Source organism: Tachysurus vachellii, chromosome 20 (assembly GCF_030014155.1).
Source record: "Tachysurus vachellii isolate PV-2020 chromosome 20, HZAU_Pvac_v1, whole genome shotgun sequence".
Classification (NCBI taxonomy): Eukaryota; Metazoa; Chordata; class Actinopteri; order Siluriformes; family Bagridae; genus Tachysurus; species Tachysurus vachellii.
In genome coordinates this window covers 8,094,831-8,115,267 of record NC_083479.1, presented here as the reverse complement: position 1 = coordinate 8,115,267, position 20,437 = coordinate 8,094,831, and the positions used below count along the sequence as shown (strand labels likewise).

The window sequence follows — 20,437 nt, the reverse complement described above, 5'->3', positions numbered from 1 at the left end:
TTATGCTGCAGTACCTTTTATTAAGTTTAATACATAAGAAAAATTCATTCATATCATTATAAAAAGAGTTTGGGTAAAGATAATCAGACTATGTATTTAAAGCTATAGGTGGTGTCACAGGACAGCCTCTTGCCCTTGCAACGGCCACACAGGTCCTGGCGGTGAGGACGCCGAATGTCAACGTGCCTCTGCTTTCTCTCACAGCAGCAGCGTGTTCGTGCACATACCTGAGCAGGGGAGGGGGAAAGAAATTGAAGCACCATTGGATTTGTAATATGCTTTTGTTAGTCACAGATACATGATTCAACTGACATTTTCTAAGCCTATAAAAATCAAAGAAAAAGCTTCATAAAACAAGCATTACCCAACCTGACACTGAATGGATTCCACTCTATACGGGTTCAGTCCAGCCTGGCACTTCCTGCAGTGCTGCTTGAAGTAAACCTAGTAGAATATAGAACATTAACATAAGTTACCATCTATTTGATAGGAGTTTAAAGCTAAGGCCAGAAATGTACTCCATGCCAATATGCAGACCCTTGGTGCTTGGCAAGGCTTAATTCACCTCCAGTTACACTTCCAACTGCATTAAGACCACTCATTGTATATGGAAAGAGCACTGTGGATGCCGATGTACCATCCTGGAGTAACACCACCACCACTAACGGGTAATGAAACATGAAGAGCAAAAATTAACTACTAAAGAAACCCCCGAGTTAGACAGCTACATTACCTGAAATCTGTGTGGTTGGTATGAATCTTCAAATCAAATCAATAAAAGTATAAAACTGTTCATACATGATATCCAAAACTATATCTTTGCATGAACGTTGTGAATAGTGAGGCCACAGTGCCTTCCGTCGCAGTCTATAAGCGTTACAGTAAAGCCAGGTATCTAGCCACTGGTGAAGTGCAGTACGTTTCCAGACTAGATTCAGATTAACGTGTTTGGCTACCTTACAGGTTCCCGAGATGCACCACACGTATGCGCTTTCCCAACGAATGTTGCACTTGCTGCAGTGATAATAGCCGTATTTCTGCTCCAGAAACTAGTGGACCCAAAAAAGGTACACAATGAGTGCCAAAAGCATTTTAAAGTGAAATCCAAACCAAAAAACTTTTAACCAACCTGGAAGTTAAACCTTGTAGGCGCACGACTTTGGAAAGCGGCGCATTGACGCTCTATCCCCCGCACAGTTTCAGCTTCGGTCTCTGCTTCCTCTGCGCACTTTTCTTTCTCGGAGCTGCTTAGCTTTGCATCCCTGTCCAGGTCCTCAGCGCGAGCTGGCATTGAGAAAAACCTGCGGTCAAACACCGGGGAGTAAATCGCAACGGGACGTGAGAACCGCACATTGTTCACCGGTGTGCTGGGAAGACTGGGTCTCCACGGAGAGTCCCATTTGTCCTCGCGATAATACAGCGTTTTAGGTCCCAGAGAGCACTGAACTGTGGCGTTTACTTTCGGATTCACCTGAACTCCAAACTCTTTGGTGTTGGCTTTACGCAGGCGAGGAGTTAAATTCGGGTTCACTTGAGACAAAATAGCTTTTAACTGAGCACGTTTGCAGATTTCAAAATAATCAGGAATCTCAGGCATGGCACCATAACCACCCTTTTTGTTCCAGTGCTGGTGTTTAAATTTAGTGTTCCCATGGTAAAAGGGGAAATAACCTGGATATCCGCCAAAGTTATATGCAGAAAAGGTTAAGGCCTCCATCGCGATATACGTATGTATAAACAGGGAGCCAGATGGTTATTTATTGCTCTTCTCAGTGATAAAGTGCAGACTGCATTGGCCTGTGACAGTGATGAGCTGATGAGGAGATTGGCAGCAGGTGCGAGGCGCGTAATGAGACTGCGTAATAACATGGGCTCAATTCCAAATGTCTCCCTGTTGGATTTATAGTGCACTTATATAAGGGCATATAAGCCATTATTCTGTATCTCAGCTTTGTTTTGTGCAGGCACAGGAATCATTATTGAAGGGACAACAGTGAGTAATCAATGAGACTCTAGACCAGTCTACACCCAGAAACCCGTCTGTATTAAACGCGTCCTACAGCAAAGATACACTTCAGTTTTAAACCACAAGAGTCTTTAAACAAGAGCACAGAAGCACAGAATATTGGATGCTGTTTATTGGAAGTATTTTAAAAATTAGCCGATATTGCTTACTCTATAAGCACGTGATGAAAATAATTTGAATGTATTAAAACTGACAAATAATTCATAATAATTAATGTATAAAATTTTCAAAAAGTATGAAATTTTGAAATTTGTGGATTCTTTTCATTTGGATTAATGAGCATAATTATGATAGAATATTTACATGTTCTATATGAAATAATTAAATGAACCACAATAAATGTGAAATGTGTTCACTACTCTAGGTTTGAGAATTTGATTTTCTTGTCCATTCTGAGTTTGCACATTCTCTCTGTTCTTCAGGGGTTTCCTCCAGGTACTTGTTACCTCTCCCAGCCTAAAGACTTGTGTTATAGGCTGATTGGCATCTCTAATTTGTGCCGTGTGATGGATTGCCCCCCAGTCTAGGGTGTCCCATGCGTTGTGCCCCAACTCCCATTGGATAGTCTACAACATGTATAACTTTGTGTAGGATAATTGGTACAGAAAATGAATGGAAGAATAAAAATCTGTACTGTTGCGCACAATTCATTGGTTAAGTATCTATAAGTGATTGGATTGCCACATCAAGGTGGTCATTATCAATGACACAGCCATGGACATACCATGCACCTCAGATCTTGAGCTGTTATATGAGCTCTATTGTAAAACAGCAGCCAAAAATGTGAGGCTTCGGCTATAAAGCTAGTATTGTAGCTGAGCTATGTCTGATGTGAAGCCTTTTGTAAACTCAAAAAGAGCATTTCTTACACGTTCTGTTTATAGTGTTAGACAGCGTCATGTCTGAAGGTTTTGTGGTCAGTAGTCTGTCTAGCAGAATTCCACAATACAGTTGAATTCTTCCATTCCTATGCATAACTAAATTGCTTATATAGCCACAAAACCTATAAAGGTAACACATATAGTCTCTTATGTAGTCTGTAAAGAGAGTTTCACCTAAAAAATAGTTATAGGAGTGTAATTTTAAGACAGGCCGATCGCCAGGTAACACCTACCCTGCCTACAGTGAAGCATATCCATGAAGCATACATGGGAAACATGATGAATCCAAATTTTGATTCTAGGAACATTGTATGTTTGAGTTACTAGAAAAATAGTTACAGCAGTTCAGGAGAGAATACTGATGCTAGTAAACAGGCTTTATATGCTCTCTGGTGGTCATTTTTTTCTCACATGGCGTACAGTAACCTTCCTAAAGAAAATGCTATACAGAGGAAAGACTCATCTGAACTGTAAGTTTATGTGGTAGCTGTTAATTCATGTGGTTGGATGGTGCGTCACTGGGGACTTAAAATGTTTTGGCAGTTTTTTATGAAGGGAGCAATGTGCCTTTATACCTCACACTCACACGCCATTGCATCAGTCAGCTTTGTTCTTGGGTCTTCATCGATGAATATTTGAAGACTTCACCAGGAAGGAATTAGCGTTAAGTCTGTAATGAGCCTGACCTATTAGTTAGTTACTCAGGAGCTCTTGGTTGTACAATTCTCCTCTAAAAATTACATTTACATGATTTACTAGCCAGTTTCACAAAGATGAGGATGGTTTCCCTTCTGATTCTGGTTCCACTCAAGGTTTCTTCATCATATCATCTCAGGGAGTTTTTCCTTGCCACCATCGCTGCAGGCTTACACACACACACACACACACACACACACACACACACACACACACACACACACACACACACACACACACACACACACACACACACACATATACAGGTGCATCTCAAAAAATTGTGGAAAGGTTCATTTATTTCAGTAATTTAACTCAAATAGAAAAACTAGTGTTATTATATAAATTCAGTACACACAGACTGAAGTACTGTAGTTTCAGTCTTTGATTCTTTTAATCTTGATGATTTTGGCTCACATTTAACAAAAACCCACCAGTTCAAAAAATTAGAATACTTAATAAGACCAATAAAAAATTTGTTTTAGTGAATTGTTGGCCTTCTGGAAAGTATGTTCATTTACTGTATACTGTATGTACTTAATACTTGGTAGGGGCTCCTTTTGCTTTAATTACTGCCTCAATTCAGCATGGCATGGAGGTGATAAGTCTGCTGAGGTGGTATGGAAGCCCAGGTTTCTTTGACAGTGGCTCATCTGCATTTTTTTGGTCTCTTGTTTCTCATTTTCCTCTTGACAATACCGATAGATTCTCTATGGGGTTCAGGTCTGGTGAGTTTGCCGGCCAGTCAAGCACACTAACACCATGGTCAACTTTTGATGCTTTTGGCAGTGTGGGCAGGTGCTAAATCCTGCTGGAAAATGAAATCAGCATCTTTAAAATGCTGGTCAACAGAAGGAAGCATGAAGTTCTCTAAAATTTCTGGGTAAATGGGGGTGCAGTGACTTTGGTTTGGACACAGTGGACCAACACCACAAGCAACTTGGGCTATGAGCTTCTCCACCCTTCCTCAAGACTATAGGGCCTTGGTTTCCAAATGAAATACAAACCTGCTCTAATCTGAAGAGAGGACTTTGGACCACTGGGCAACAGTCCAGTTCTTCTTCTCCTTAGCCCAGATGAGACGCCTCTGAAGTTGTCTGTGGTTCAGGAGTGGTTTGACATGTCTGTGTGTGGTGACTCTTGATGCCTTGATGCCAGCCTCAGTCTATTCCTTGTGAAGTTCACCGAAATTCTTGAATCGAATTTGCTTTACAAGCCTCTCAAGGCTGCGGTTCTCTCGGTTGGTTGTGCATCTTTTTCTTCCACACTTTTTCCTTCCACTGAACTTTCTGTTAACATGCTTGGATACAGCACAATGTGAACAGCCAGCTTCTTTGGCAATGAATGTTTGTGGCTTACCTTCTTTGTGAAGGTGTCAATGATTGTCTTCTGGAAAACTGTCAGATCAGCAGTCTTCCCCATGATTGTGTAGCCTAGTCAACCAAATTGAGTGACCATTTTGAAACCTTTGGTCTCAGGAAACCTTTGCAGGTGTTTTGGGTTGATAAACTAATTGGCCTGTCACCATATTCTAATTTTTTTGTTAAATGTAAGCCAAAATCATCACAATTAAAAGAACCAAAGACTTAAACTACTTTAGTCTGTGTGTACTGAATTTATACTGTATAATACACAAGTTTGAGTTGAATTACTGAAAAAAATGAACTTTTCCACAACATTCTAATTTATTGAGATGTACCTGTATATATATATATATATATATATATATATATATATATATATATATATATATATATATATATATATATATATATGCACTAATAAGCCACACATAAGCTCTATCCCCTATCTCAGTTCACCTAGGCCATTACTGGCTTAGTTAACCTTGGTTGTTCTAAAACAAATACATTTTCTTTATTACTACTTTCCCTGTTTGTTTACGTTTGATAATAAAAGCATCCCAGAAAATCATGTTTTATAACCCCAAGGATGAGGTATGATTCAGGCCAACCATGGTGCCAGTATTCACCCAGCTATTGCATATATGCATATTTACATATACTGATGCTTATACTAATGTCAGATGAACTTACTGCCCTGAAAACTTGAGCTTTCTGCTTCAGCTGTCTAGTACTGGGAACATGAGGTTATAAGCGTTTACATACAACCCTGTTGATCTTCTCTGCTTTATTTGGCCTGATAACACAAGAGCAGCTTGTGACGAAGCAGCTTTCAATTATAATCATTTGTTTAGTGCTAACTACAACCCTGAGCAGGACCAAACAGTCACTGAAGATAAATAAATGAATTCAGAGCTGTTTGCTGAGGGCAAGCAGATCAGATCCTATGTAAATGTTAAACACTGTCTTTATTCAGACCAGTGTATAAAAACATTATAAAACATCATGTTGATTATTATTTGAGCATTAATTCAGCACAGAGGAGTGCAGATTTTTTATTTTTAATATTTTTATTTTTAAAAGGGATGAAGCTAAAACCAGCTCTGTATAAAATTGGATAAAAGGCTTATTTGCAGTTTAGGTGAATATGAGGATCTGAAACCAACAAAGCTCCATTACGCATCTTAAATGCATCAGGCAGTAAAGCTGGGGATAATGAGCTAAAATGGCTTGTTTGTTTGCAGGTAGGTTTAGTAATTACCCCATTACCTTCTCTAAAAGTTGCCTGCAGGACAACACTGCGCTTGGATACCGCTTTACGCGTGCACTGTCCGGTTAATGATTGACAGCTACACTACCAGTAGAAAAGCACAAAGCGAACATTAACTCTTACAGTTAGAGAGCTTAACTTTCCCTGCATGGTTTTAATCGGATGGACATCCTAAAAACAGCAATGTGTGTTCGCAATCTGTGGCTGTTGCTGATTTTCGGTTCATGCGCTTTTTGGAAGCGGACCGTGGCGGAACCAGGCGCCGGGATGCGCACGTGGGACAGGTTCAGTAAACTGCCTTATCCAGAAGATAAAGCATTTTTGTACGACACGTTCCCCCAGGGCTTCATATGGGCCGTGGGCACCGCCGCATATCAAGTGGAGGGCGCATGGCAAAAGGACGGTAAGGGCAAGTCGGTCTGGGACACGTTCACTCGCGCCGGGAGTCGCGTGGTCACGGGAGACGTGGGCAGTGACAGCTACCACAACCTGGCTGGAGACCTGCGCGCGCTTCAGCAGCTCGGCGTCACGCATTACCGCTTCTCTCTGTCCTGGCCGCGGATATTCGCCAATGGCACGAAAAGTACTTACAACGCAAAGGGAGTTGAATATTACAAGAATCTCATCCTTGGACTGAAGAGAATCCGAGTGGAGCCCGTGGTGACTCTGTATCACTGGGATTTACCGGACAGCCTGCAGAACACATACGGAGGATGGAGCAACTCTGTGCTTGTGGATCTGTTCAGGGATTACGCAGAATTTTGCTTTCAAACCTTCGGCTCAGATGTAAAGTTTTGGATCACAATGGACAATCCGTTTGTCGTGGCCTGGCACGGATATGGGACTGGAGTTGTGGCACCTGGGATAAAAAACAATCCAGATTTGCCTTTTAGAGTTGGTCATAATCTATTAAAGGTAATAGAAATGCAGGGAACACACATAATGCAGTACAAAATCAGCAAGTTACTCAGCTGTTCTGAGGATACTGTGTTCATTATGATACAGATGAGGTCTGTTTATGACCTGATACTCAAATCCTCTCAATAACAACAAGCTTCTGTTGTCCAGTCATTTCGAAAAGCAGAGCAGAAAGGGATCCTGCTCTCAAGTTGTGACAACATACTATTACTTGCAAGATCTGTTTTGTGTTAAAATTAATAAAATAACATTCTATTAATATGAAAATGTAAATGATGTAATACTACTACTATTACTACTACTACTAATAATAATAATAATAATACTAATACTACTACTACTACTACTAATAATAATAATAATAATAATACTACTACTACTAATAATAATACCATACCTCAGCGGATGAACAAATATCAATCCAGAGTTTCAGACCAGTATCAAATCCAATCCTTCTGTTTTTGACTGTGATGTAAATATAATTTAATTTTTTTTTTTTTTTAACATTTAACATAATGTAACATCATGTTACATTATTACATATTCTTTTAGTGTGTACAGAGGGTGAGCTACAGGATTTGGGTGGGTCTGATTAAGCATAGACAAAAGGCTGAAAAAGTTACCATTATTTATTATTTATTAGTTATATATTATTTATTATTTATGTATGTATTTTGACTGTCAAGCCAGCTGCAATAGAAAACAAACTGCATGTAACAATATATACTTAAACTTTACGGTAATCTTCACTTGGCTATGCTTTGGACCTGCTGAATAATGTATCAAGTTCAGAATTTTTTCCAAGTTCACGTGGGCCAAATGGGTTTGTGTTTAACACGTCCACCATAACGCCTCCTTCTGATCAGCAGAGCAAATATACATGCTTTTGGGGCAGTTAGGTTACCACTCACAATTTTTTTGCTAAGTATTCTACAACCTCTGCTGATGCTGGGAGTAAAAATAGTTAGAGCTCATTTTGAATTTTAAATGGAAATATCATGATACATACATATAAACAACTAAATCATTTCACCAATGTTTTAATTATGATGTTTGAGACATCGATGTTCTGGCTCATGCCCAATTAGCGACACTAGAATATTATGTAATAAATGAGATCTTTTCTCATGCAGTCTGTACAATTATGATGAACTGTCCTCTGACCAATTTGCATCTCACTGTCCTACACCAGGCTCATGCTGCAGCATGGCATGTATATGATGAGCACTATCGTGCCCAACAAGGAGGGAGAGTGTCTATAGCGCTGGCTTCCCACTGGATCAAACCGAGCAGGACGAGTCAGGAGAGCCGACGGGCTTGTCAGTGCTCGCTGAACTTTGTGCTGGGTTGGTTTGCTCATCCCCTGTTTGTAAATGGAGATTACCCACCATGCATGAAGAACAACCTCACACACAGACTACCAACATTTACCCAGGCAGAGAAGGAGTATGTTAATGGAACAGCTGATTTCTTTGCCCTGTCTCATGGACCTGCTCTTAGTTTCCAATTGATTAATGACAGCCTGCGCTTCGGACAGACTGAGGATCTGGATCTACGTATGCTGCTCTTCTGGGTTCACTCAGAATATAACAAGCCTCCCATCTTTGTAGTGGAAAGTGGCTGGTTCGTCAATGGCAATACCAAGACAAAGGATGCTAAGCACATGTATTACCTCAAACGTTTCATAGTGGAGACTCTGAAGGGTAGGTGAAGGGGAGCAGAAATTTACTTTATTAGCCTAAATATGGCTCACAGCTTTTGGAATTCTGAGTTTGACTGACTCTAGTCAACATTCTGTCATTGGCTGAGTAGTAAGAAAGAAAAGTAAAAATTTATTTGACTCATTCTAGCTAACACCCGTAATAATCTCTACATCCTTACAACCCCTCATAGTATTTTTATATATATATACTTTACCACAAGCCATTGTGTTGTATCAACACTTGTCATGAATCTGATTGTGTACCAGTCCAACAGTAGGCATGTGTGAATAGCTAGAATCTAGGCTACTTAGTATACATGATTAGCATACAGGCCCATAAAGTGACTAATTAAAATCATCCATGGACACATAGTGATGTACTTTCTTCTTGTTACTGATTCTTTCCAGCAATTCGACTGGATAAAGTGAATGTGTTTGGATACACCGCCTGGTCATTGCTCGATGGCTTTGAGTGGCATAGGGAGTATGGAATACGCCGTGGTCTTTACTATGTAGACTTCAAATCTGATCACCTGACGAGAGAGCCAAAGACCTCAGCCATGTTTTACAGCAAACTGATCGAGAAGAATGGCTTCCCTCAGCTCCCAGAGAACAGGCCTCTTGTTGGAGTTTTCCCTTGTGATTTCACATGGGGAGTAGCTGCAAATTCCATACAGGTAAAGGAGATTTCTTTAAGAACATGTGCTCACCTGCCGTACCTTATTTATCGAAAAAATATCTCTTACTGACTATATCACTGCACTTTCTGGTACACTTTTTTGAAAAAGTTTTAAATCATTCTAAAATTCCAAAAACTTTTAATGTTTGTTACACATTTATTTATTTATAGTTTAATTCATCATTTAGATGAAGTGTCCCTTTAAATACTTAATATTATAGCCGTGCACACAGCAAGCATTTTATTTATAATTTTATTTATTTATATAATATATATATATTTTTTTATTGCACAAAATCATTAATAAAAAAGAAAGCAAATGAAAAGTTCAGAAACAGTAAATTTAAGGGTTGATTAAGATTAGTGTTAAGTCTATTTTAAGACACTTAAGACACATGTTTAAGGCACATTGTTATCAGATGTTATTAGAGTTTCTTGTGTTGTAAAAGACTTTTGAAGGTTGAACACCCCAATTAAGTCTTCTGTAAAACACACATTAACCATAACTTCCGTATACTTTGATCTTGGGTCTGGTGAAGACCTGAAAAACAAACTTCTGACTCTTATTTTCAAAGTTTATGGTATTCTATTAAACCACTAGACTTCAGCACTAGTTAATTATATGCAACATTTTAGGGCAAACTGTAACTTTAAAGTGGCATATTGAGTGTGTTAAAAGTTGTTTGACACTAAGGGGAAGTCCAGTTTACATTTAGAATGTGCTTAATGAGTACGTTTATAAAATATTCTGATGTCTAGAATACGTTGGCAATAATTTGTTTAAATGCATAATGTTGGCCAGTGAATCCCATCAGTAACCTGTTGAAACTCTCTGCCTGACTGTGTGTTGAGAATGAGGTGTAACTGCTTCCAGAGTAGCTCTTCTACAGTTAGATCATGTTATCCTTGAGCACATGCACAAAAAAATCTAAATGAACAGTATGTAAACAGCACTGAACATACAAAATCAATGCATCTTTAATTGTAAAATCTTAAACTTCTCCATTCCATATAAGTTAGATAATTAATGTTATTAGTGTGCATGTAAATATACTCACTACTGATGTGGGCTGAACTTTATTTGTTTTCAGAGTTTGATTTTACTCTAAATACAGACCCTTGTAGCATACAGTTTGCTCACCTCACTGACCCTATTTGTCATTATGGCTTTATGTCAGTAGAAAGATTCAAAGGTCAGAAAGGAGAACCCAGTGTCTGTGCATGATCCTGGGCTGTTTGCCTGTGACCTAGATTCATTTCCAAATAATAAACGTGATGCAAAATGCACTCTAATCTATAACAGTGATGAGACAGTTATAATTTTTCAATGCTTATTTAATCCAAAATGAATAAATTAAACTAATTTGTAATTAGTTCATGTCCTGACAATCAATGCCAAACCACACACGCATTTTTTACACAAAGTACAGATGAGTGACAAATACATTATTACGATTCAATTCAATTTAATTCAATTTATTTGTATAGCGCTACATGGCCAAAGGTTTGTGCTCACCTGATTATCACCTTCCATAACCATGTCTTTTAACATGGCCTTCCCTTTGCTTCTTGGCTCTGTACAGGGCACTTACAGTACACAGGCTCTTACATGTTGACAATGGCAAACAACAGTTTAAAGAGTACAAAGAAATCCTATACAATTGTATGTTTTCAGTCTTATTGCAATAGTTTGAGGAAGGTCAACATACAATGAAAACCAACATAAAGTATTTTAATATGGTGCTAATTTACCAGAACAGATAGTAGCAGCTACTTTGTTGTTAACATTTTCAAAATATTTCCTTTATTTTTACTCCGGTATTGCTGGCACTTGTGAGCAAACACTGATATGATAGTATTGTCATTGCACACTCCTTCTGTAAAGGCAATACCATATTGTTAACAGCATTCTCATACTTCACAGAATTCTTGTGCCCTGTGGATGGGAACATTGTCATCTTGAAAGAGACTACTTAATCAGAATAGAAATGTTTTATCATAAAATGAAGGTGATCATATAATAGAGCCATAAGTTTTTCCTTTTACTTGTCTGTATATTGGGACCTCTTTGGGTTTTTAATTCTTATTATAATATTCTAATATAATTTTAGATATGCTAATGGTTTGAATGCATATATATTAACAGGTTGAGACCACACCTATGCAGTTTGTTGACTCAAGTGTGTATGTCTGGAACATGTCAGCCAATGGAAAACTGAAAAAGCTGGAGGGTGTGGAAGTTCCCATGCACAGAAGGCGCCATTGTGCTGACTTTGCTGCAATTCGGCAACAAGTATCAGAAATCAAACACATGCATGTTTCCCATTTCCACTTCTCCCTCAACTGGTCCTCTATTGTCCCTACAGGCCATGTATCAGAAGCTAACAACACTTTGCTAAGCTATTACCACTGCTTTGTTAGTGAACTCCAGAGGGCCAACATCACCCCAGTGGTCACTCTTTGGCACCACACTGGAAAACTCTCGAGTCTGCCTGCACCACTGGAGAACAACAGAGGTTGGCAAAGTGAAGAGACAGTGCAGGCCTTTGCTAAATATGCTAGACTGTGCTTTCAAAGGCTTGGGGATCACGTTAAGTTATGGATCACACTGAATGAACCTAATGACGAAGACCTTGGCTATGCAGTCGGCCATCAGTTGCTTCGTGCCCATGCTCTAGCCTGGCGTGTGTATGACAGTGAGTTTCGCCAGTCACAAGGTGGTAAAGCCTCTTTGGTGCTGCATATGGACTGGGTTGAACCTGCATTCTCTTTCAACCGAGAAGACGTGGCCCCTGCAAAGCGAGTTCTGGATCTACGTGTGGGATGGTTTGCAGAACCCATCTTTGGCAGTGGAGACTATCCACCAGTGATGCGCCAGTGGCTACAGCAGCGAAACCCTATCGACCTGTTCAACTACCACCTACCCACATTCAGTGAAGAGGATCGACAACTAGTCAAAGGCACCTATGACTTTTTTGCCCTCAGTCATTTCACAACCTCCATGGTGTATGATGAAGTGGAGGATAAGTACTTTTTCAAGGACACATTAGAGGTACAGCTGATTTCAGATGTAACCTGGATAATGTCTCCAAGGCGTAACTCTCCAGTGGTTCCTTGGGGTTTACGCAAAGCCCTAAACTGGGTTGCTTTTAATTACAAAAGTGTTCCCATTTATGTCATGGCCAATGGGGTCCAAGAAGACATAGCCAGATTCAGAGACAGTCTACGGGTTTACTATCTGTACAACTATATCAATGAAGCCTTAAAAGGTAAGATCATTAATACTGTGAAATATATTTTAATATTAGGTATTCAGGGTGTAACATGAATAAAAATAGAACATAAAAGCTTAAACATTTTGAGGCTGTTTGATGAGGGATGGTTCACTCAGTACTATTGGAGTACACAAAGTTTACATCAGAAGAAAAACACCATCAAAGCCAATTAATCATTACACAGCACAGTACAGGCTTAGTTCAATGACCTCCAGTGAGCCTCTGAACACTGATGTTAGCAACAGAGACATTTCACAATCGCATATGGCCTATATTGGGAAAATATTTGAACTACAACTTAGTAGATTTCTTATCTTGTTTATTTGCTAACAATCCAGTTATATCAACATAACTCAGCCCAGATTAGAGCTTATTAATTGTTTCTCAACTGTCTGTTTTCTTTTTCAGCATACGCACTGGATGGGGTCAATTTGAGAGGCTACTTTGCCTATGCGTTTAACGACCAGCATGACCCAGGCTTTGGCATGTATGGCCACGTGGAGGCGGAGACCATCATGAAATCGTCTCTAACCCACTACAGAAAAATTATTGACAATAATGGGTTCCCGGTCCCCGGTAGTTCTCCACAACATTGTCCCCACATCACTGAACACTCACCTGTGTGTCATGTGTTGGCCAAACGCACTGTTGTGGGTTTCATATCTTTGGTTGCTTCTGCCATGCTTGTTACTGTGGGTGTTGTTATATACTATTGCACAAAGAGACCCAAATAACAGTCTGTGATATGGATATTACTTAAATTAACCCAGAATGAAATGTGAAACTCATTTTAGTTGTTTTTTAGTTTGTAGAATACTTTATCAAATCCTAAGTATTTGTGTATGTATACACACAACAAATACACATATTTGCAATCCCACAATGCTGCGTGCTTAATATTAAGTGCTCAGAGGTGTCACAAGTGGCTTCTCAACTGGCATACAGACTATATAGTCCAAAAATTCACACAGCCCCCAGTTTGATATGTGTTAGCTTGTATATTTTGTAGAGAAAACATGCAGCACTTTAATAGTTGTATCTATTGTTCTGAATATCTGTATTGAATTTATTACATGAAAAAAGTGTGTTGAATTTTTGTTATTATGTTGTTGCTGTTGGTGCCATGTTTTGGGAAAAATTCTGTATATAAACCCCCCCCCACACACACAAAATAAAGACGTTCTGCACTCCACTTAAAGTAGAAAAAATAACTTGTCACACTGATTCAAGGTTCAAATATCTGAGGGATTACAAAAAGTATATACACTAATTAGTTTTCACTTTATTTACCCAAACGGTTTTGTATTCAAACACTGTGTTGTCATAAACACATACTATATGAATCAAGTAAAAAAAAATTTTAGCAAAGGTTTTGTTTATTATAGATACTAAAGTTTGCAGATAATTTTAGAGCCAAAACAAAAAATATAAAAAGATGATTGAGAGGAATCAGAACATGAAGTTGTCAAGTCCATCCTCCATAAACTTCTTATAGATGGCCATGAATTTTGCCACGAAGGCCTCCAGGTGGTAAATGGCTTTGCTGCCCAGCTGCAATCTGTGTTCATAATAGGCTGCCATTTGAGCCACCTCAGGTTTCAGATGGCCATCACAGTTACTGAGCAGCTCAGTCACAAGCCCCTAAATAGAATACACACAACATGAACTTCTTTGGAGTGAATTATTTAAGGTGGATTTATGCAGCTCTGAACTGGTAACCACATAAGAGGGGTACTATGATTAGAATTATCAGATTATACCTTCATGATGATTTCTGCTGGAATGCAATGAGTTAGCAGTTCGTAAAGTCTTGCCCGAACCTCCAAGAGTCTTGATTGAAAGGGATAAATTAAGATTTGTTAATTTATAACATAATTGCCATAAAATGGGAAACATTTCATCATTAAAACCAACAGCTTAAAAGCAGATTTAAACAGCATTAAAACATAACGTGCTTCAACGTGGTGTGATGCATGATGATGCTGTAGCTACAGTACATGCTTTCAGACACCAAGTGAGGAATGAGCTAGGAGGTGGTAGAGCTTATTAACTAAAGAGATTCATGAGATTGCACAGATGACACACAAAAACAAGAGTGACAAGAAACTCTAGTCAGACTAGTATAATATTACATTTACTAATAAGTGTAATAATAGTTACTAATACACTGAACTGGCCCTGCCATGTGTTATTCCACTATGTTAGCTTCCACTTTTTAGCTAAGGCAGTTAAGTGTCCAGGCAACATTTACTTGTATAAAGGGCTCACTAATTCAATTCTCCACTCATGAATACTTAAACACACAACTGTAACAGTTTTAGTGACAACACAACTAGACATACAGTACTAACCTTTGTGGGCTCTGCTGGTTGATGATGGCATTAGCCGTCTCTCTGAGGTAAACTTCCCAGTCTGTTTCAGGGATGTCCTGATCCGCAGAGAAAGGATACCTGAGGACAGGTACAAAAACGATCTGTTTTCTCCCTGCAGCAGGTACTGTTAAACAAATAATGATATGATATCTACAGTTTCCTTTGATCAAAACATACTGTACATAAACCAGTTTCAAAACAAAGATCTAAATCCAGTCTTGCTCCTGTCACAGTCATTGGTCTTAACTCACTGTTGCACTCGACACGCCTCACACATGAGTAGAGCTTTGCGAAGGTTGCGGCCTGACTTCTCTGCAATCTTTCTGGCCAGCTCAGCTGGGAGAAGAAGCCCTTCCTTTTTGCACACACCCATTAGAACACTGCACACCTGAAACACAGAATAAGCCTGAAGTGAAAGGTCTTACACAAAATGTGAAAAAGTGATCAGTGAGCTGCACTGTAACCTCCACCATGCTGTAACTACATACATGTTCATGTCAGTTAATATTTTTACTTTAACAACGGCAGTAAAATGTTAAGAAACAAGTAACAAATAAAGCAAAGACAAGTAAAGATTTGAGTAGCTTTCTCTGGGGACAAATTTTACAGTTGGATGTGTGTTAGTGTTGTTTCATGACCTCTCACAGATGATAATATAACTATTGCAGCTTCTCTGACAGTTTAACATAAAGTGGCTTCTGGTTGTAGTTGTGAGAACGCAGATATTCATAGACATATAAAAGATCAGCCTTATTTTTACAAGCTTATGAATGTACTCTGCCTGCCATTCTACCTGCCTCGCAGTCTAACATAAAAGCCTGTTTCATCTATGAGGAGTTTGAGGGATTAGTGTAATTACCTCCTCAGTGCTGGGCAGTGGCACTCTCACAGCCAGGCACCTGCTCCTTATTGGAGAGATCACTTTAGAGGTGGAGTTACAGCACAAGATGAGGCGACAGGTGCCCATGTATTTCTCCATGGTCCGGCGCAGGGCATGCTGTGCATCTTTGGTGAGCCGGTCCACCTCTGTGAGCAGCACCACTGCAGATACAAGGAGCATTTAAGACATTTTATACTTATAAAAATGACAAAAAAGTAATTATAAATTTCTTATAGATGAAGAGTAACAAAGAATGGAGTTCAAAATGTATTTGTATAGCGCATTTAACAATGACATTGTCTCAAAGCAGCTTTACAGAATATAAACATCAAACAAAAGGTTAATATAAAGAATAATATAAGATTAATATAATACTATATATAATAGATATATTTAAATGTGTTTGTATTTATCCCCAGTGAGCAAGTCTGAGGTGACTCAGGCAGCAGTTTCAAGGAAAAACTCCCTTAGTAAAGGAAGAAACCTTGAGAGGAACCAGACTCAAAGTGGAACCTCATCCTCATGTGGGTGACACTGGAGGGTGTGATTATAAATATACAGTCTGATAAATGTTGTATTGATGAGGTGACTGTTGTCCTCAAAGAATACAGATATGCAGTACATGTATGCAGTCCATAGTGATAAACATGCAAGTGTATACAACTCTATATCAATACAACTGTCAATACTTGACACAAATGTCAAATGTAATAAAAATGTAATTCTATTCTGACCTTTGAACTCTCTCTGTGTGCTGGACTGGATCTGCTGTGACTGAGCCAGCGTTTTGATCAGCTCTTGGATGACGACACGGTCACTATTTCCTGCATCGCTACAAAACCAGGCACACAGACGAGTCAGGCACCAGTCAAACAATGAGAATAAAATAATGGCACCCTGAGGGAGTGGCAGCTTACCTTGGATTCACCTCCAAATGGTAGTTACTGGCAATTGTGTTGATTTCAATCTTTTTTTTAGATGGAGCCTGTATGCAGAAATATTTATTAATGTTATAATCAGAAACCTGCACTGAACTGACAGGTTTAATTCTTGTTAATTTCACAGATTTAATCAGTGGTTACATCTCCAAGCATTTAATACTATTGAAAGGAGTTTTCATAAGGAAAGTGCTTACTACAATGGACTGGTGTTCAATACGCAGCTTCTCCACCCCAGCACCATACAGCTCACGCAGGAGACACATAATTCGTGTCTTTTTGCCAGCGCCAGATGGACCATAAACAAGCAGGTGCGGGAAATCACCACATTGTACCTAAATAAAACATTTAAGCACATTTATGTCCATTTGTAAAATATCATTAATTATAAAAATATGCAAAGAACCGTCTTGCGATCTGTTTTTGCTACTGAACTTCAGATGTTCCAACAAAAGGATTAGAAAATGATTCAACAAGGTTTGAGATCTTCTGGTCACTTTTTTGTCCTTCATTTTTGGCAAGTCAACTTCGATTCAGTTTAAGTTAAATATGAAGCAGCGTTTTAAAAAGTGAACGAGCAGAATTCTGTACTTTTTAAAAAACAAAACAAAAAAAACAACAATTCTTATATTTCGTGTTCTTGGAGAAAAATAGTGAAATTCCACAACCAATCACAAGAGGACTTTTGATGTCACATCCATCATAAGAAATGGAATGACAGAAACTTCAGTTTTCAAACTTTTTTATATTTATGTATTATTCAAAATAAGTAAGCGTTAAAAAGTATTTCTATATACAGTGCACAAACTCTTGCTTTAATTTTATTGTACACTGACCTCATGCTGGAATGGTTTTAATATGTCAAGCATTTTTACTGCACATTTTTACAGTATCTTCAAGTTGTAAGTATAAAAAGTTATTTTGTTCTATACAACCACACTCCGACTGTGTCTTATTTGTTGTTCACTAAACATCTGTAAACACTAAACATCTGTAAAATCTGAACCTAGATTTCAAACTGGTTGGTTTAATAATGTAAAAAAAAAAAACGGTAGTTTTGGTGTAACAATCATCTTCTACAATAATGTTATTTAATCTGCTTTTAATATGCTTTTAATTTCCATAGAACACACACAAACCGGCTAACACACTTTAGCTAACCAGTAAATACCAGTAAACACCAGTAAATACCAGTAAGTACCAGTAAACTCCAGTAAACACCAGTAAACACCAGTAAATACCAGTAAACACCAGTAAATACCAGTAAGTACCAGTAAACTCCAGTAAACACCAGTAAACACCAGTAAATACCAGTAAACACCAGTAAATACCAGTAAGTACCAGTAAACTCCAGTAAACACCAGTAAATACCAGTAAACACCAGTAAATACCTATAAACGCCAGTAAACACCAGTAAATACCAGTAAACACCAGTAAACGCCAGTAAACACAAGTAAACATTAATAAACACCAGTAAACACCAGGCATTTTGAGGTCCTTACCAGGTTTTTTAGCTGACTTGCTTGTTCTTTGTGATAATCCAGCTTGGCCAGAGATGTTGGTCTGTATTTATCAACCCATAAACTCATGTTGTTTTTATAAAAACGACTGAACTTGTAAATAGTTGTTTATCTGTGCGCGCGCTCTGATGGCTGCTACCGCGAAATACAACAAACCTGCGCGCGCGAACACAACTGTCACAAGAATATAGTACGGAAAGCGCCGATGGACAAATCAGAGCGTTTGGTATAAGACGCAATACGTAACACATTACGTACTACGTAATCTTACGTAAAATCTTATTTGCTGCATAATAAACGTAATTCTTTTTCTTTGTAGATTTTAAATAGACAAATGTAAATGTTCTAATAGTAAACCTATTTTTAAGTGTTTTTTGCAAGATTTAAAACTAAATTAAATTAAAACAAATTACAATTTCATATTCAGTTAACAATAAAGCATCCAAAGATGTAGACTTTGATTACAAACTCAATATTATACTTAATTTGTAATTTTTTTTTTTTTATTAATGTGGTATTGTGTTCTTTTTTTCTTCTGTTCTTTTAGTTATTGTCTCGTCAGTTTTCTGTTCCAACCCCGGTTCTGATTTTGATTGCTAATGTTTACTCTTTATTTTATATATATATAGGTAATGTAGACTTGATTTATGATTTCCTGAAACGAGGGCTGTTTATTCTAATATTTTTTAATAATCTGATCATGGGTCATGATCTGAGTGAACTAGTACATTTGTTATGTGAGTTATCAACATGCACGTATTGTTTAACAGTAGAACATGTTTACTACATACTTTTAATATCCAATATTCAGTCAGATTATGTGCAATCTGCAACTGACATCTGAACATACTCTGGTCTGGGAGCTTCACTAATATCCTCAATAGGCAGATATTTTAAATAATGGACACTGTATGTTCCATGTTTAGCCTCTTCTAAGCATAGAAGCTACAGATTCTAGACATTTTGTAATATTATTGTCAATAATTACAGCATTTTAGATGGTGAAATATATTGCAATATATACGCATACTACTGTATGTTATGACCTTTTGTGATTTAAATAAACTGTAGGAAAAGATAAACATGTTCAGTTTTCATACATTTCTAATGTATTTTAAATACAGTAAAATATGGTTTAATTTCACATCAGTTATATGTGCAAAATGGATCAAAATGTATGCACCATAGTATATTTAAAACACACTAAAATATACTTAAAGTACATTTGTTTCTGCATGGTTAAACACACAACCCTATTTTTACATACAGTCAAAATTTAATGCTATTTTTGTACAATTAATATATACGAAATAAAAAATAGGGTGTTAATCATCAGTGATGCTGCATGTACATTAATATGTTTAATTATTCTCTCATCTTTAGTAACCACTTTTAGATCAGACTTGTGATCTGATATATTCGGTGCCTTTCCGGGGAAGGTGGGTAGGATGGGAAGTGTGTGTGGATCTGTTACAGGAATACACCCTAAATTGGAATAACAGTGCACACATTCACACCTGGAGGCAACTTAAAGTCAATAAACCACTTACTGGAATGTTTTTGGGAGGTGGATGGAAACCAGAGAACCCTGAGGAAGACCATTTTTATGTAAATTATTTTTACATTTATATGCACTTTTTAAAGGGGGGCACGGTGGCTTAGTGGTTAGCACGTTCGCCTCACACCTCCAGGGTTGGGGGTTCGATTCCCGCCTCCGCCTTGTGTGTGTGGAGTTTGCATGTTCTCCCCGTGCCTCTGGGGTTTCCTCCGGGTACTCCGGTTTCCTCCCCCGGTCCAAAGACATGCATGGTAGGTTGATTGGCATCTCTGAAAAAGTAGTGTGTGAGTGTGTGAGTGAATGAGAGTGTGTGTGTCCTGCGATGGGTTGGCACTCCGTCCAGGGTGTATCCTGCCTTGAT

At 38.3% G+C, this 20,437-nt stretch overlaps 3 protein-coding genes across 4 annotated transcripts; 1 reads left to right on the top strand and 2 right to left on the bottom strand.

Annotated features, from left to right (window-relative positions):
* zar1l (zygote arrest 1-like) lies at nt 1-1,795 on the bottom strand. Of its 2 annotated transcripts, none has more exons than XM_060895995.1 (4): nt 1,130-1,795; nt 957-1,049; nt 365-444; nt 1-227 (listed from the first exon to the last, which is right to left on the bottom strand). In XM_060895995.1, the coding sequence occupies exons 1-4, from the start codon at nt 1,715-1,717 to the stop codon at nt 89-91; spliced, it is 900 nt and encodes a 299-aa protein (XP_060751978.1). In that variant the 5' UTR covers nt 1,718-1,795; the 3' UTR covers nt 1-88. The 2 variants fall into 2 exon arrangements, with proteins under 2 accessions (XP_060751978.1, XP_060751977.1); XM_060895994.1 differs by having other exon boundaries at nt 370-444; nt 1,130-1,792.
* A 4,508-nt stretch (nt 1,796-6,303) lies between these two features.
* kl (klotho) lies at nt 6,304-13,900 on the top strand. The gene is made up of 5 exons (XM_060895874.1): nt 6,304-7,149; nt 8,345-8,855; nt 9,263-9,531; nt 11,680-12,802; nt 13,217-13,900. The coding sequence occupies exons 1-5, from the start codon at nt 6,397-6,399 to the stop codon at nt 13,540-13,542; spliced, it is 2,982 nt and encodes a 993-aa protein (XP_060751857.1). The 5' UTR covers nt 6,304-6,396; the 3' UTR covers nt 13,543-13,900.
* Nucleotides 13,901-14,166: 266 nt separating this feature from the next.
* Nucleotides 14,167-18,718, bottom strand: rfc3 (replication factor C (activator 1) 3). The gene is made up of 9 exons (XM_060895875.1): nt 18,501-18,718; nt 17,196-17,333; nt 16,978-17,045; nt 16,795-16,892; nt 16,040-16,221; nt 15,432-15,568; nt 15,160-15,258; nt 14,569-14,638; nt 14,167-14,449 (listed from the first exon to the last, which is right to left on the bottom strand). Exons 1-9 carry the CDS (start codon nt 18,585-18,587, stop codon nt 14,258-14,260), a joined length of 1,071 nt encoding a protein of 356 aa, XP_060751858.1. The 5' UTR covers nt 18,588-18,718; the 3' UTR covers nt 14,167-14,257.
* Nucleotides 18,719-20,437: the final 1,719 nt, after the last annotated feature.

Coding starts and splice junctions, on each gene's coding strand:
- zar1l (XM_060895995.1), bottom strand. CDS start 1,717: ATGGAGGCCTTAACCTTTTCTGCATATAACTTTGGCGGATATCCAGGT. Junction 1,050..1,129: donor CTACAAGGTTTAACTTCCAG/GTTGGTTAAAAG, acceptor TGGGTCCACTAG/TTTCTGGAGCAGAAATACGG. Junction 445..956: donor GCATCTCGGGAACCTGTAAG/GTAGCCAAACAC, acceptor ATATTCTACTAG/GTTTACTTCAAGCAGCACTG.
- kl (XM_060895874.1), top strand. CDS start 6,397: ATGGACATCCTAAAAACAGCAATGTGTGTTCGCAATCTGTGGCTGTTG. Junction 8,856..9,262: donor CATAGTGGAGACTCTGAAGG/GTAGGTGAAGGG, acceptor GATTCTTTCCAG/CAATTCGACTGGATAAAGTG. Junction 12,803..13,216: donor TATCAATGAAGCCTTAAAAG/GTAAGATCATTA, acceptor TTTCTTTTTCAG/CATACGCACTGGATGGGGTC.
- rfc3 (XM_060895875.1), bottom strand. CDS start 18,587: ATGAGTTTATGGGTTGATAAATACAGACCAACATCTCTGGCCAAGCTG. Junction 17,046..17,195: donor TTGAACACCAGTCCATTGTA/GTAAGCACTTTC, acceptor TTCTGCATACAG/GCTCCATCTAAAAAAAAGAT. Junction 15,569..16,039: donor CACTGCCCAGCACTGAGGAG/GTAATTACACTA, acceptor TCTGTGTTTCAG/GTGTGCAGTGTTCTAATGGG.